This window comes from Lagopus muta, chromosome 20 (assembly GCF_023343835.1).
Source record: "Lagopus muta isolate bLagMut1 chromosome 20, bLagMut1 primary, whole genome shotgun sequence".
Taxonomy (NCBI): domain Eukaryota; kingdom Metazoa; phylum Chordata; class Aves; order Galliformes; family Phasianidae; genus Lagopus; species Lagopus muta.
This window is the reverse complement of record NC_064452.1, coordinates 7,308,148-7,323,759: the sequence shown is the minus strand read 5'-3', so window position 1 is coordinate 7,323,759 and position 15,612 is coordinate 7,308,148. Positions and strand designations below refer to the sequence as shown.

At 46.0% G+C, this 15,612-nt stretch overlaps 1 protein-coding gene across 1 annotated transcript in view; it reads left to right on the top strand.

Annotated features, from left to right (window-relative positions):
* Positions 1-15,612, top strand: part of CASTOR2 (cytosolic arginine sensor for mTORC1 subunit 2) — a 90,957-nt gene that overhangs the window by 46,398 nt on the left and 28,947 nt on the right. Inside the window, exon 2 of the mRNA XM_048967099.1 lies at positions 8,133-8,203. Within this exon, the coding sequence (XP_048823056.1) occupies positions 8,133-8,203 (71 nt within the window). The remainder of the gene's footprint in view (positions 1-8,132; positions 8,204-15,612) is intronic.

The following is a 15,612-nucleotide window of genomic DNA, read 5'->3' as shown; positions in this document are numbered from 1 at the left end:
GGAGGTTGGTACCAAGCAGGAGCTGCCGTAGTGATTGCAGCCTGCTTTGTGCCTGGACTCACGTAGCTGCCAGGAGCAGCACTGAAGGGCTGCTTTATCTTCTGAATATTTCTGTTATCAGCTGCTCTTATGTCCCTTGGGTGTGAGGGCTGTGACACTGCTGTTTGTGCTGTGAGGATCGTAATCCCTTCTCCCAGTTGCTCCTAGTAAACTTGTAGGGGACAGAGCTACAGGAAAGTGCCCAGAGCCAAGGCTGAAGCACAAATACAGGCGTAGCGAGGTGGTCCTAATGGGGGTTTTGTGTGATGCACAGACACTGCACTGCTGTTCCTTCAGATAAAGGCCTTAAAGGCAGAATTCTATAAAGCAGAATGCCCTCTGCTTTTCCCCTTTGCCCATTTTGTATTGAATGAAGCCAGTTTGATGAAACTCCGAAGGGTTGAGAAGAGAGTCAGTGCAAACCACGAACTGGGTTACGTTCAGTGAATTGCACAGGCAAAAAACACATTTCTGTGGCTTCCTCTTAGATCAGAAAACCATGCTAATAAGTCCTGGGCTTTTTTGGTTCTATTTCTGTGAACACTGAGATCTTGTTGTTGCAGTTGTTGATTTGATGTTGATGTTTTCCTTCCAGAATTAGGAATTTGCGACTGTCCCTGGAAGTTCACTTTTCAGGCTGAGGTTCTGCAGCACGATATGCATCCATCAACAGCAATGGCTGGAGGACAGCAGCTTTCCCAGCCTTGTTTTTGGTGCTCAGAACGGAAAATCTGCTGTCTTTGCATGCTTTGTTGCTTGGGAAATGTGAGATAAAGACTCCTCACTCCATACCAGGCCCTTGGGAGTTGTGTCCCGTGCCCAAGGCTCAGCACCAAATGCACACCCTAAGCCACAGACCTGGCAGCCTGCTGAAGCCGTGATGGCCGTGGCTGCAGCCAGGTGCCCAGCTGTGTGAGACTCAGGAGGCACAGAGTTGTCAAATGTCTCTATTGTGAGAAAATGGGAGATCATTTGGGGCAAGGAGGAGCACCTCTTACCGACCTGATGGCTCTGGTGGCTCCAAGGAGTTGTGCTGATGCTTTCTGTACAGATAAGGCACAGAGGTGCATGCTGAACACGGTTCGTGCCTGCTGGTAGGCTGATGGATTTGGGCTCAGAATTGCTGTGTGATGACAGGAAGGAAAACTGGTGCCGAGTGGCCAGTATTAAACAACAGCTCTTGAAGTGTGTGAGAATAACAGCAAATGAGCAACCTGGTCATTCTGTCTTGATTTCTGTCCCTTGCAGTTAGAGCATGAAGAAATGCTTCTTTTCCTTTTTTAACCTCTAAGATTAGTGGAGGATCTTGTTCCTGTCTGCAGCTCTGAGCCGGGACTGCTGGTTTCCCCTGCCCCTGTCATCCACTGTGCAGAGGTGAATGAGCATTTCCCAAGCAGAAAGCATTAAGCAGTGAAAATTCTTCATGGATTCCTTCAGATTTAGTGAACTGGTGGTTGCCAGCCCTGCCCGCAGCAGGGGAGTTGGAGCTCAATGAAGATCCCTTCCAACCTAAGCCATTCTGTGATTTGAGAAGCTCAGTTATGTCAGGATGAAGTGGTTTCTGTTGATGTTTTGTTGCTGGCATGACTTTTTTAAATTACATTTTAATACCAAAGAAAGTGTTTCAACTTGAAACTATAGGAGGGTGACTTCCTAGTTTAGACTCATCCAGAACTTATTCCCTCAATTCCTGTTGCGCATTTTTGGGAAGTGAGATGGGAGAGAAGAAAAGAAAATGATGAATGAGAAGTGAGAGGTGAGGTAATCCCATTATTTATTATTATATGTTTTACTTCAGGAAGATTGAAATGATGTTGCTCTAGTTGATTGTTAAACTCTAATAGTTTTCAGGCTAAGAGCTGCTTCCTCTGTGAGCACCAGACAGGCTGTCAGACACATCGTATCCACCAAATCCTATGAGCACCGCTATGCAGTGCCTATAAACACCCTGTAAGAACACTAAAACCTGTGGAGTTAAGCTTGTAGTTGCACAAAGTGAGGTGGAGTGTGGGTGCTGCCCTATGTTTTGCAGCCCCGTGGAGGTGCCAAAGGCTGGATTGGATGGGACCCTGTGCAGCCTGATCTGGTGGGGAGCAGCCAAGCCCATGGCAGGGGGTTGGAGCTCGATGATCTTTAAGGCTCCTTCCAACCTAAGCCGTTCTGTGGTTCAGTGATTCACAGAGGGAGCTTTCATGTGCTTTGCAAGCTGGAGTCCCAAGCAGCAAATGAACCACTTGGAGGTGACTGGGTGACTTTCTTAGCATGTGGAAGGAGGGAATCCTGCCAAGCACCTGGCACTTGCATCATCTGAGCACCAGCCAGAGCAGCAAGGTTCAGATCCAGGCTTTTTGTGCTGCCCTGTGTGCTAATATAGGTGGTGAGCAGTGACGTTTGAAGTAAAAACTGCACAGCAGAGCTCGTTTGAATTAATTTATGACCCAGGAAGAAAAATGTGCGCTAAGAATAACTTTTAATTACATGAGGTCAGTAAATTACTCTGCGGATCCATGCCTGGGACAAGCCTTGGATGTTGGAGAAGTCTTAACTTTAGTGTGTCTGCACCTGAAGTCAGTGGCTTCTGTATTGTTCTTAAGTTCAAGAAGAAAATGCTGTATTGAATGCCCGAGTTGGACAAGTAACAGATGAGCACAGTAACACTTGCGTAGTCTTGAACTGCATTTCCATTCCTTGCAATGCACCTCGGATAAGCACTACAGGCTTCTTTCTATTGACATCTGCATTGGGCTGGGAACCCAACCCTGCCCGCATTCTTTGGACAGAGTGGTTTAAGGAGAGAGCTGCACTTGGGTGGGCTCGCGCCTTCTCATCTCCTTCATAGAGTTCCCTTCACAAAGCAGAGCTTCCCAGTCTGTCCCAGCATGTGACACATCTTCGTTTCTTCACTTTCTCTTGCTACTACTTCAGCATAGCTTTGGCTTTTCTCGCTGCATTTGGCAAGAGTTTATTTCTACACTTAAGCCGAGTTAAAACAGATTTACTCACAGAATCTTATCTAAATACGATGGTGGAAGTCTGTTGAAAAACAAGCCAGCCAAGTTGCATGTGTTTAAAAAAAAATGCTGTCATGACAAATGAGGGAAAAATTTATTTCCCAAGAAACAGCTTTAGAAAGCAACACTGCAAACTTTGTGCTTTGACTGGTGAGAGCACCGTGACTTAGACCTCGCTGCTCCTACAGAATAAATGCCAATGTGTGTTTGTAGAACCAAAAAAATGTCTGCTGTGGTTATGTTGTGAGATAACCCGAATATTGTAGCTTCATTTAATCCACAGCTTGGGAAGTCTGCAGTGACCAAGTCTGGCTCCAGAAAAGTGGAAATGCTGCCGTAATTACCAGTCAATATTGTTCCAAGGTGGTGCTGGTCTTTCATTTGCAGCAGTGATTTGATTTGCTTGGGCTCTTGTGGTCCAAAACACATGGAACTGTTCTGATGAAGATCAGAGCCGTGGTTTGGTACTGGTTTCAGGAAGGCAGGTACCCCAACACCCAGCTGGCACTTTTTGCATGTCTGTACTTCGGATCGATGTCTTTTTGAGCGCATCCACATCTTTCTGGGAAAAAGATTTTGTTTCCTTTCCTGCTTTCTGCATTTCAGGGCATCCTTTCTGTGTCTGCCCTCGATCCATTCTTTCAGTGATACAGATCATTTTTTTGTTATTGTGTTCCCGGTTGTCTTAACGCCTAAACAAAGGATTTGGATAAGTTCTCCAGCTACACAAAAGTCGCAAGGAGATGGGTTAACCAAAGGTCCCCCTTCTTAATTGCAAGCAGTGTAATCTGTAGCTTAACCTGTCATTAATATTATTAGGGATTAGACAGGACGGTCATGGTTATTGTGCTGAAAGCTCTGACACAGCACAGGCTGTAGGGTTTCCTAGAATTTATGTCTTCTCATGAACACTTGCTTTCCTTGGCCACAGATCTGTGAGTTTTGCTCTGTGTTGCTTTTGAAAATGATTAACTTTTGTAGCGACCCAAACTCTGCTATCGTGGGGACTCTGCAGGCGGCCCCTGGTTGTGTTTGCTAACGTCTGCATTGCAGGTCTGAGCACAACTAATGGCTGCAAGGAATGTGACCGCTGTCCTTTGACCGTTTCTAGCTGTGCTTCGACATCTTTTGTGTTTCCTCTGTTTGTTCAGCAGCTCATACGAACTGCTTGGAGTTTCCAGTGCTGTCTGACTGCAAAGTCTAGTAATTAGATGGTGTAAAGTACTTAAAATATTACACAAATATGTCAAAACGTATTAACAGCACAAGTGCAACTTACTGCTGCTGTAAGTGGGTTTCACAATATGCTGTACTAGAATCCAGCTCTTGTGATTTATCGAACTGCACAAAAGTGAAGATCACCAGGAATGAGGTGATTAGCATCAGACTGCCTTTCTGCACTAAGAATGTGTATTACCATGATAATGTACAGAGTGAAGCATATAAATCCCTTCTCACCTAAAATCAGAAGACAGCCTGGAATAAAACCCAACAAATTAAGTTTCTTTGTATTTGTTCAGACCTCATCACTCTCTACAACCACCAGAAAGAAGATGAGTGGGGATTGGTCTCTGCTCCCAGGTAGCAGCGATAGGATGAGAGGTGATGGCCTCCAGTTGCACTGGGGGATATTCAGGTTGGGTATTAGGAGAAATTTCTTCTCCAAAGAGTGATGATGTGTTGGTTGGCACAGCTGCCCATGGAGATGGTGGGGGTCACCGTTCCTGGAGGTGTTCAGGAACTGTAGAGATGTGGCACTGAGAGTCAGTGGTATGGTGGGGGTGAGCTGATGGTTGGACTTGGTCATCTTAGTGGTCTTTCCCAACCATAATCATAGAATCATAGAATCATAGAATCACTAAGGTTGGAAAAGACCTAAAAGATCACCCAGTCCAACCGTTCACCTATTCCCAATAGCTCCCACTAAACCATGTCCCTCAACACAACATCCAGTCTTTCCTTGAACACCCCCAGGCTCGGTGACTCCACCACCTCCCTGGGCATCCATTCCAGTGCCTGACCACCCTTTCTGAAAAGTAATACTTCCTCATGTCCAGCCTGAATCTCCCCTGGCGTAGCTTGAAACCATTCCCCCTGGTCCTATCACTAATAATGATATAATGACGCTGTGTCTTGTGGTTCACCATCTAAGGTGGACTTTCTCCATGGTGGTGTTCCCACAGACATACTTGTTTGTGGGACCCCCCATAGTGGGGACATCATCTGGGCTCCTGGTGCTCAGGGGAGGTCTGAGGAACAAACACCTCCAGGATTTGCTCCTGGTGCCCACTTCACTGGAACACTTCCCTGCTTGCTCGCTTCTCCTACAGAGACTTAAGTGCTGTTTGCAAACGGGAACGATGCTGTTGCTGCGTCCTACACATGCTTTCCTCCTCTGTGCAAGCTCGGGTATTGCTTAAATACACAGTGTAAGCACTGCAGTTTCAAAGATCTAATCTAATAATAGATTGGTCTACATTTGCTGCGTTGCCAGAAAAAGACATATGTTGTCAGGCAGTCGAAGTCAGCAACAGCACTGAAATGCAAATGTGCTGAAACATGAAGAAGGCAGAAATCCAGAAGGATCTATCAGAGGTTTGGCTATTAGGGAACTAAAAATATTTTCTTCTTTGCATATATGCTTTCCACACGTACTTAGAGAAGTACTGTTTGCCTGATGTCTCAATGTGGTTAAAGGGCATTTCCTTTCCTTCCTTGCCTTTGGTGTGAGAGTAAGAGTTGGTGTTGATGTTCAGCTTTTCTAAGAGGAAGGGGATGGTTGGAAGAGTTTGAATGGGAGAGGAGCATGTAGTATGGCACAAGAGAAGAAATACAGTATTGGGTTCCTTCTGGCACCGATGCTTTGAGGCAGTGGGCACAGGTCTTTACACGGCCTGTGCTGGGACGCAGGGTTATAGGGTGAGGACATGGGCTTTGGTTGCATGCAGTAATAACTTTCTGTGCCATATTTTGTCACACAGGGTTTGCAATTTCATTTTTAGCTTTTCCCTGGGGAAGAAAAAAAAAATGCCAAATTGGTTTGAACGATGTGAATGTATAGCCCAAGAAAGGATGGTCTTTTGTGGGCTGCTGGAAAGGCTGTGCTTTTAAATTCACAGCTCTCTGTGCTGCTGACCTTTTTGCAGGATTGCTGTGAGGTGGGGATTGGGCTTGGCGCTGATGTATGAAGATGTGAGGTTTTGACACACTTTCTGAGCCAGCAATTACGGGATTTCATCTGTACATATCCCTTAAATATCATCATTTTTAGATGTGCACTACGAAAATGGCATCTGTCAATGCTAATACTTTTTCTGCCAGGTCAGTGTGTGCACACAGACATGTATTACCTTTCTGGAACAGAATTGCTCTATAAATATCATTGCAGATCAGAGAAAGGTAGTTTGGGGATTTGAGGGGTTCGTTTTGTTTTTCAATATTAATGTTTCTTCCTAGCTCTCCCCTGCTCAGCATGCATGTGAGTAGACGGGCTGGTATGGCGAATAATTTCATTTCAGCAATGTGTCCTGGGAATTCACCCCCTAAATGATCAATGCTGATCTCTCTGGGGAGCCACCTGGAGCAGCATCCCAGGAATCCCTGCCACCCAAATCGCCTGTCACAGGTTGCATCCTCATGCAGTTAAGCAGTAAGAATTTTAAAGAATGGGCTACCACTGCTTTCTGCTTCTCTTGGCACAATTCCTGGAGCGAGTTGAGTTAGTAAATGTGGCTGTCACAGTAGCTATTACCAATGACACAAAATAATTAAGTTGTGGTTTCTGTTGTGGTGGGGCCGCTGCTGTATTTTATAGTGATACATCTGTGCTAGGAGGGAGGATGTCATGCTTGATTGTCGTGACGGATGCTTGTAAGGAAGCAGGATGAGTCTGTAAAGGCAGGTTGTGCAATGCGTCCATTTACGTGGCACCCTGCGGGCTGCATGCAGGTCACTGATGGAGCTGTGTGTTGTTTCTCCTCGTTTCCCCAGTGAGATGATAGAGAGGGTGGCAGCCCTCTCATTTCTCTTGTTTTGGGAGGGGGCATCTTTTTTCAAGCAGACGTTGCTGTGCCGTACTTCAGTGCATGTCAGGAAGAAAATTCCTTCAGCTGTCTGTGATGTGAAACCTTAAGGCTGAGGCTTTTTTTATTGGTGTCTGCAGTGGAAGAATCTCATGTCACATTTGTTTTGTATCTGGTGGTAGGGGTGACATTGTGTGCAGCACTGAAGGAGGTGGAGAGGCCGTGATGCGTGTGGTCTGGGTATTAGAAGATGAGCACACAGCAGGGACAGCAGGATATTAAGGCATTAACCTCTTGGGTTGGATATTAGGAAGAACTTCTCCAAAAGAGTGGTGATGCATTGGCACAGCTGCCCAGGGAGGTGGTGAGGTCACCATCCCTGGGGGTGTTGAAGTAACATGGAGATGTGGCACTGAGGGATGTGGTTAATGGGCAGTATTAGTGGTAGGTGGATGGCTGGGCAAGGTTATCTTAGAGGTCTTTTCCAACTTTAATGATTCTGCGCTCTTGTGCTTGGTGGCTTGCTGCCATTTTTCTCTTCACCTTGAGCTCCCCTAGGAACAGAGGCTGCCATCTGAATGAAGGGACAGGGACCGAACTGGGAATCAAGGTGATCTGGCTGAGAGATCTGCCTCCAAACCTCGTTGTGTCAGGAGGCTTTGGAGACAAACAGGGAAGGTGCATGTGTGACTCATGGGGAGGCTTTTGAAGGTGTTGGAGCGAGCAGGCAGTGAGCAAAAAGCCTTTTGGTGTAACACAGCAGCTCCTGGGCTGTGACAGAACGCCTTAAGGGATGTGGTGATTAAGAAAAGTAACTAATAACTAAATCATAAAAATAATAAGTGTTTTACCAGCTCCGTTGTGCATAGGCAGGCAGCAGGGAATGTGGGTCACACAGCGTGAACAGCTGAGCCAGGAATAAAATCTGTGTCTGTGAATGCCTTGGGCTGCTCTGTGCAGCCAGCCAATGGCTCTTTCCCCAGCACTACCTATTTTAAATGGAAGACCAAGCTCTGCTCACCTTGGTACCTAATCACATTCCACTGTTTGCCTTTGCCAGGTGCAAGTTCTTCAGCCTCACGGAAACCCCCGAGGACTACACCATCATTGTGGATGAAGAGGGCTTCCTAGGTGAGTGCCAACGTGTGCCTCTTCAGCATCCAGCCTGGGGCTGGAGGAGGAAAATGTCATTTCTTGCTGAGATCATAAGGTAAAGTGTTTGTAAAACAGGGCTGTTTGTCAGTGCTGGTGGTACAGCTCTGAAAGGTGCTTTGATCACTTAAGCACGCTGTCTGTGCTGCTGTGCTGTACAAGGTGTCTCGCACACAGAATGTGAATGTATTTTAATGCCGAGAGAAGAACACACACAAATCTCAATGAGCAGCCTAAAGATATTTGGAAAAGCAAAGCCATCTGGTATTATCTTGTTAAAATTGTCTTTTGTGCCCAAACCTCTATGAGCACACCACGTCTCACGTCTCCAACTCGTTCCTCCACTCTACCTTTATAAGGAGCTCTTGAGGATGAGCACTTTGCATCATCCCCACGCCTCCCAGCACCCACAGAGTTGTGCATCAGCTGCTTTGGTTCATCACTGAAAGCTGTGACTTCTCCCTGTTCTCACCCACCTCTCCCCAACTCAACGTACCATCGTTGCCATGGGGTGAAGGGCATGATCAGTGGACCGTGGTGAAGGACATGGCTGATGTCACTGGTGGAGTTGGTCGGTTGGGTGTCAAGGAAGGTGGCTGGTGTGTGCTTGGTGCTGCAGGCAAGTGCTGATGGAGAGAATAGTTTGGCTTTGCAAACGGAAATAGTTTGTAATACCATTTATTGTGTGGGGAGGTTTTGTTTGTAGGAGCCTTGTTGAGATGGTGGAATGAGGAAGTGTGCAATTATTATTATTTGTGTTCAATGGCTGCTCTCTGTGGTTGGGATTCAAAGTCTACACATATTACCGGTTTGGAGAAAATTCATTAAAATATGAAAGAGGAGGATTTCATTCCTGGATGGGAATTAACTGTCAGTAGCTGCTTGCGACACTGTGACATTCAATGGTTTTGTCATATCCAGATCCTGAGGAGAAAATTAGAAACTATTTAGTACAGAGTCGAAGTTTTATAATCAGTGTCATTGCTGAATTAGTCCCCTTTCTGTTTCAGGAGTACTCATAAACATAGGATAAATTGCTGCATTTTGGAATACAATAATGGTGGATTGAACATAAAATAATCACTATGTTGACAATAGGTGAATGGATCTTTACATCTACTGCTGTGAATTGGGAGTAGCAGGGTTTGCTTGGAAGTCAGACTGCTGTGAGTTGGGAGTTGTGAGGTTTGCTTGGAAGTCACATGTCCTGACTTTGTTCCCAAAAGAGGGGGTGACAAATGATCCTCCTGCCTGCATCCCTCTTGTTGTGCTTGTTCAGGTGGCGTATGCATGAACCTTTTATTGCTGCTATTGATGGTATTGGCCTTTCTATTACGGGTGGCAGCTGGGGGAAATCAATTCAAATTTGGTTTCCCCATTATAACAGGATGCAAAGCGTTCCTCTAAGAGCTTGATAATAACAGAGGATTCACCAAAGTAAGAGGAAAGTTGTTTATTTTTTGTTTTTCCTAAGTATTGCACTATGTGGCAGAGCTTCTTTTCCCAGTTAATACAAATAGATTCCTCAATTCAGTCACTGGTGGCAAGCATGGATGGCCAGCAGCCCTGCACAGCCTTTGCCATTGCCAGTCCATGCTGTTATTTATCTCTCTGGAAATGACTCTGTCTTGAAACAAAGGTAAGCTCCAGCAGCAATTCGCTCATCAGCAGTGAGGTTGTGTTGCTCTGTGTGTCATTGGTTGTGCTTAGAGCAAATCCTGGGGCCAGGATGCCATGTCCTTGTGGGGCTGTGTGTCCTGCTGCTGCCCTGGGTTATCTTTGGGAAGCAGACAGTGCTGTCGTACTTCAGAGCAGCCGTCCTCTCTGCTTGGACCCGTCTGACTTTGTTGCCTTGGCTGTCATATGCACATGAATTTACTGCTGATGCTTAGAGTAGCCTTGGAGCTTCCGTTGGGCTGTGGTTTTGGCAGCGTGTCACATCCCTTTGGTCAGATGTGCAGTGTGCAGATGGGTGTTAAAGCAGAGCTTTGCAGGAGCAAAGATCATCTTCCAGGCAGTGCAGGGGAAGGAGGGGGTGCACTAAGGCCAGTGAGCCAGGTGCACGAACCAGCACAGCCAACAGTGTCACAGGACAGCAGCTTCATCACCTTCTCTTTGCTGGGAAGTGTTGATGTGATGGCAAGTCTTGCATTGTGTGCACACTTCTAACTCTCCTAACGGCCCCATTCCTGTAGGGAGTCCAAAATCTTTCAGAACTGTCACCACCATGTTCAAAGCTTCTTTCTCAGGGTCAGCCCTGCTGGGATCCCCACTTTTGCTCCATCACAGAACGGCCAGGGTTGGAAGGGACCTCAAGGATCATGAATCTCCAACCCCCTGCCACACGCAGGGCCATGAACTTCCCCATTTAATGCTGGACCAGGCTGCCCAGGGCCCCATCAATCTGGCCTTGAACACCTCCAGGGACAAGGCATCCATTTCCACGTGCTGCAGTGTTTCACCATCCAGAGGAAATCAGAACCTTTCTCTCTCAGGCACCTCTATGAATTTTTGCAGTGGCAGCAGCAAGAGGATTGCCCTGCTAGCCAGTGCGTGCCAGGTTGGCCAGGCCCCTTGTCCTACATAGCACAAACAATACTGGAGGGAGAAGAAAGCTGGGGAAATGCTGGCACTACCAGCAATCCTTGAGGTTAACACTTCAAACACACTGACGTGCAGTAATCATTCTCAACTGTTTTGTCAAAAAATAATCCTCAGGCTTGTTTCCCTGCAAGAAACAAGTGAGTTGGGCTGGCAACCGAGTCATTATTTCTCCTTCCCAGAACACATCCGCAGTGCAAAGCCATAACCTGCTTAAGCATTCCTTGCTCTGGAAGGGAACGGCCACAGCCTAATTCTTTGCTTTAATTCCTTGGCGCTGAGGTGGGGGATTAGATCTGCACAGAACCTCATTTGTTCCAGTGGCCATTTCTTGGACTTTGGCCTGCTGATGGGGAAGAATTCTATGCAGCAAAATTACACTGGGACAGTGCATAGAAGTGTCCTTTCATGGCAGGTGCTGGGATGGATTGGCAGAAGGGTTTTGTGTGGGTCCTCCTGTGTGAGGGCAGTGTTCTCAGTGACCAGGTGCTTGCACAGATGTGGTTTTGGGGGCAGGTGGGGTAGCAGCATTGTTCAGTGATATTCCCAGCAGCTATCTTGTTGCATCTTCTGTACCTATACCCCCAGGACCTTTTATTGCAGGGAATGGGGCAGTTTGGGGACTTTGTTTTTCTCATCTTTTTTTTTTTTATGCTGGTTTCTTTAAATTGTTTGTTTGCAGTTCTGCTTATCCTTTGCTTTTTTTCCTCTTGGAAATGCAGTGCTAGGTTCAGTGATAGTTCTGATTTGGCAATGCCATTCATCAAGCCTCTCCTTTTATATAATGTCTCTGTAGAGCACAGTGTGAAAGGAAGAACTAACACTCTTCCAGAGCTGCCTTCAGGACTACAACACAAATGAAGGAACAACCCACCAAGGGTGGCCTGTATAGTTGATAGCTGCATGAAGGTGAGAGGTGTCTGTGGGTTACTCCCAGGTATTTCTTCGTTGCATCTCTTGCATTTGCTTGAAACAAAGCTGGACAGTTGGAAAGGACCTTCACAGAGTCACCACTGCTGGGACCTAAGGGAGAAGGAGTTCTGTTGTGCCACCTTTGGGGCATGATAGTCGCTTTACATCTAGAAGGCAGCAAGATCTGCTTTCTCAGTTTCTGCTCCATTTATGATGGTCCCTTTTTAAGACCCCTGGAAAGGCAGTGGCTGGAGTTTGAAGGCTTCCTGGGAGCACACAGAGCCTGTTGCTGCACTGACCTTGGACTCTCCATATCCCTATGATGGAGTTCATCTGCAAACAGGAGGTAGCAGTCCTTCCTTTAACCTTCCTGGGCTGCCTCAAATGGACAGCAATTTCCTTAAGGCCACAAGTCCGTGTATTTGCACAGCATCTCGAATGAAGAGGTTCCTAATCTCAGTGCAGACCTCACAGTAAATTGCCCAGTACATTAAGAATAATGGAACTGTTTGGAAAGAAAAACTCGACCAGCTGAAGTGGCCGAGAGATTTTGTCAGAATTCATAAAATGTTTACCTCGTTCCAATAAAAAGAAAGGATGAAAAGGAGAAAAGCCCTCCTGCTGGCAGCGCTGTGTTTTGATAACCATCATCCTCAGTCAACCTGTTCCCTGTCTGACCTTGGATTCAGGACCATCACATACTTTAATACTGCATTGAGTTCCCTTTTTCAATAACATCAAAATGGTAAATTGCTTTCAACATTTTCTCTTTCATCCTGTATATAAAATGGGCAAGAAATCAGCTTATAAATAAGTGCAAGCACAGAACCCATCTAGCTGGGAGCAATCTGTAACTTTATTTAAAGATAGTGGGGGAAGCAAGCTATTAGATGCATCTGTTTGGTTTGTTTAATATTTCTCCTATAACTGTTTTTCCTTTAATTTTTTTACTGCCCAGTGACTGGGCCTTTGTATCTCAGGCATGATGGCTTAATTTGCCTGCTGACATTTATAGCACTGAATTCCTTCCCCTGGCCCGCCAGGAGAGCTGGCTGGTTGCTAGGCAGAAGATGTTTTTCTCTATTAAACACGTGCACAGTCGCTCTCTTTCGGATCTCTGTATTGGGCAGACTGTACTCTGTGGTGTTCAGGTTGTTTGGTGTTTTTTAAGTAATGTGGTATTAATGACCTAAATACAAATTAAAAGCATGGGGACCTGACTGGCTAATGAGAAATACGTGCTTGGTTGGGAAGGATTTTACTGCAGTGCTGATGCAGATCAATATGCACGTTAGGGGGCTGTGATGATGTGGGATTTCTGCCCTCTCCTGAGAGGCAGGGAGGTTTGGTATTACAGTTTTTGGGGGAAGGGAAGGAAGGATAAGAAGTGTGTCATATTCCAAGGCCTGGTTTGTGTCACTGGGTAGAGGAACATCACTGCGCACACACAAGTGAGTTTGCACATACTATTCCTTATGGTAACCTGCCACATAGAGGCTTTTGGTCCAGTTTCTCTGCTCGCTCCTATTTAAAGAAATATTACAAGCATATTAAAGATTTTTCACCACTTCTTCCTGCAGATGGGTGTGTATCAGTGTCTGTTTTTGTTTCACAGCCTGTGGTGAGAAAGCCCAGACATCTCTTCTTGTACCATGATTTCTTCCTTCAAATTTATTCCATCTTGGCTGCTTCCTAACACTTTCCAAAGCCTGAGACAGCTGAGCACGTAGATACCTGTGGCTTGCCCTCATCAACCCACTCTGGTGAATGCAGGGCCTTAAGAATGCTTTTCTGTCTGAAATGATTTAGGTTGGTATCTAAAAGCAAGACAGAGCTCAAAAAAGAACTAGCAGCCCTGCTTATTTGTTTCCACTAGAGAGCATTTGGGCATTTGCTTGCTGTTTGCACTGGTGGATCTTTTAATTATTATTTAGTTATTTTTTAGGCAGGGCTTAAGGGTTGCTTGCCTGTATCTGAGCAACCTTCCCAAGAGGGATTGGTGATAGAGCAGCTTTCTGTCAGCCCTGGTATCAGATCTCCAGAGCTACTGATGGCTCAGATGTTGCTCTGATAATCTAGGTGCAATGTGTCTCCTTGTTTTGGTCTTTCTGTTACTGGAATCAATTGAATTCTTTGTTTCTTACCTGGGAATGCAGAGGCTGCTGCACGGGTTTGACTCCAAGCTAACAGGTCTTTCCTGAGGGGGATGGGAGGAGGTTGGATGCCTTGAGCTAGTTGTTGTGGAATTAAAGCAGAGAGAGAGGAGATGTTGGCTCCTTGGCCAGCCATGATTTTCAGGATGTTGGCCTGGTGATCATCAGGTATCTGCAGGATTCATGGAAGGGCTGTGTGGGGAAACAAGCCTCCCATTTGCTGTTGCAGACACAGGAAGAGCTGGAGCTCCCAGGGCTGCTGCAGGCTTTTCCCCTTGACTTTGGATAAATCTCTCATTGTGTCTCAGTTTCCTCGTCTGAAAAATAGGGATAATCCTATTAAATCACCTCAGAACAGGCCTTATAAAGATTAATTAGGAAACGTGTAGAAATGCTTTGATAATGTAACAGGCAAGGGCTGTGATAAATAACAACTGAGGTAGCTTCTGTCCCAAAGGATTCACAGAACCTTTTACAACGGGTACGCTTGCAGACCTGCTGAATAAATCATCCCTCCAGTGGAACAGATTGGAGATTGCAGTGAAAAAATCACCCTTTTGTGGAAAGGAAAAAAAAAGAAGAAAAAAGAAAAGAAAAATTGCATAATCTTTTTAAAATCTCATATCTTAGTATTTAATCTTGCTTGGGATTAAGTCACATAGCCTCAAGGTTACAGTCATACAACTGTTAGGAATGCAGTGGCTCCATCTTCAAGCCTCGTTTGGAATGTAATTATTTGCATTGCTCTGTCAGCCCTGTGAAATATCGCCTGAAATGCAATTTTAAAAATGCAGAAAAAAAGAATTCCTTATGCTGTTTTCTTTGAAAATAGCGAAAGAATTGAAGACATGAGCCCAACTGCATTGGTTGCCCTTTTTTCATCTTTTCTTCGTGTTTTTGGTTTCCCAGCAGCACCTGCCGCGTGCTTCCCTTGACAGCAGTGCCCTGAGCCGCTGGCCCTGGCTCCTATGAGCAGAGCTTGGCCAAAGGTATTTTGAAACACAGGGAAAATTCTGTCAGGAAGTGGAAAATGTGCTGATTCTGTGATTCTGTGATTCCTGCAGTTCCTGTAGCCTGATTGTCAGAGCTCGTGGTGCTTCCAGCCTGTGGGCCCTGGATGTCAATGGGGAGAACAGGGCTTTGTGGAGCACTGTGTAGCTGTGAGCTGTGCTGGGAGCAAACAGAGCTCGAGAAGAGCCGAGCTCTTGGTCATGGCACACATCTGCATTGCTGACCACATCTGGAGCCAGACTTTGTGCTCCTTTGCTTTGTCAGAGGTGTGGGTTGCTGGTTGGACTAGATGACCTTAGAGCTCTTTCCAACCTTTATGATCCTATGGCTCACTGGAGGAAAAGACCAAACTCTGCTTCTTTCTCCCTTCTCACAAGCAGGCTGCAGCTCCTCGAGCTGCGATCGGGTTTTTCCAGGTTTGCTCATGAGTAGTGGTGCGTTGTCCCATGAATAGGAAGGAAGAGAGCAGCCTGGTTTCCTGCCTGCAGACCAGAGCCCAACCTGGGTCTGCCTTCCCAACTCGGCTCTCCACTGAGAGGGAACACAGTGATTATTTTTGGAATCCACCTTGCCATGTTTCTAGCCAAGCATAATAATGATGCTTTGTTTTTGGATTGCATTCATGCTTCCTGTCCTATGATACCCCTGTTCAATAAGAAGTCGCTTTTTTTCTTCCACATACGAAGAACCCAGTAAACAAAGGAGGTTGAG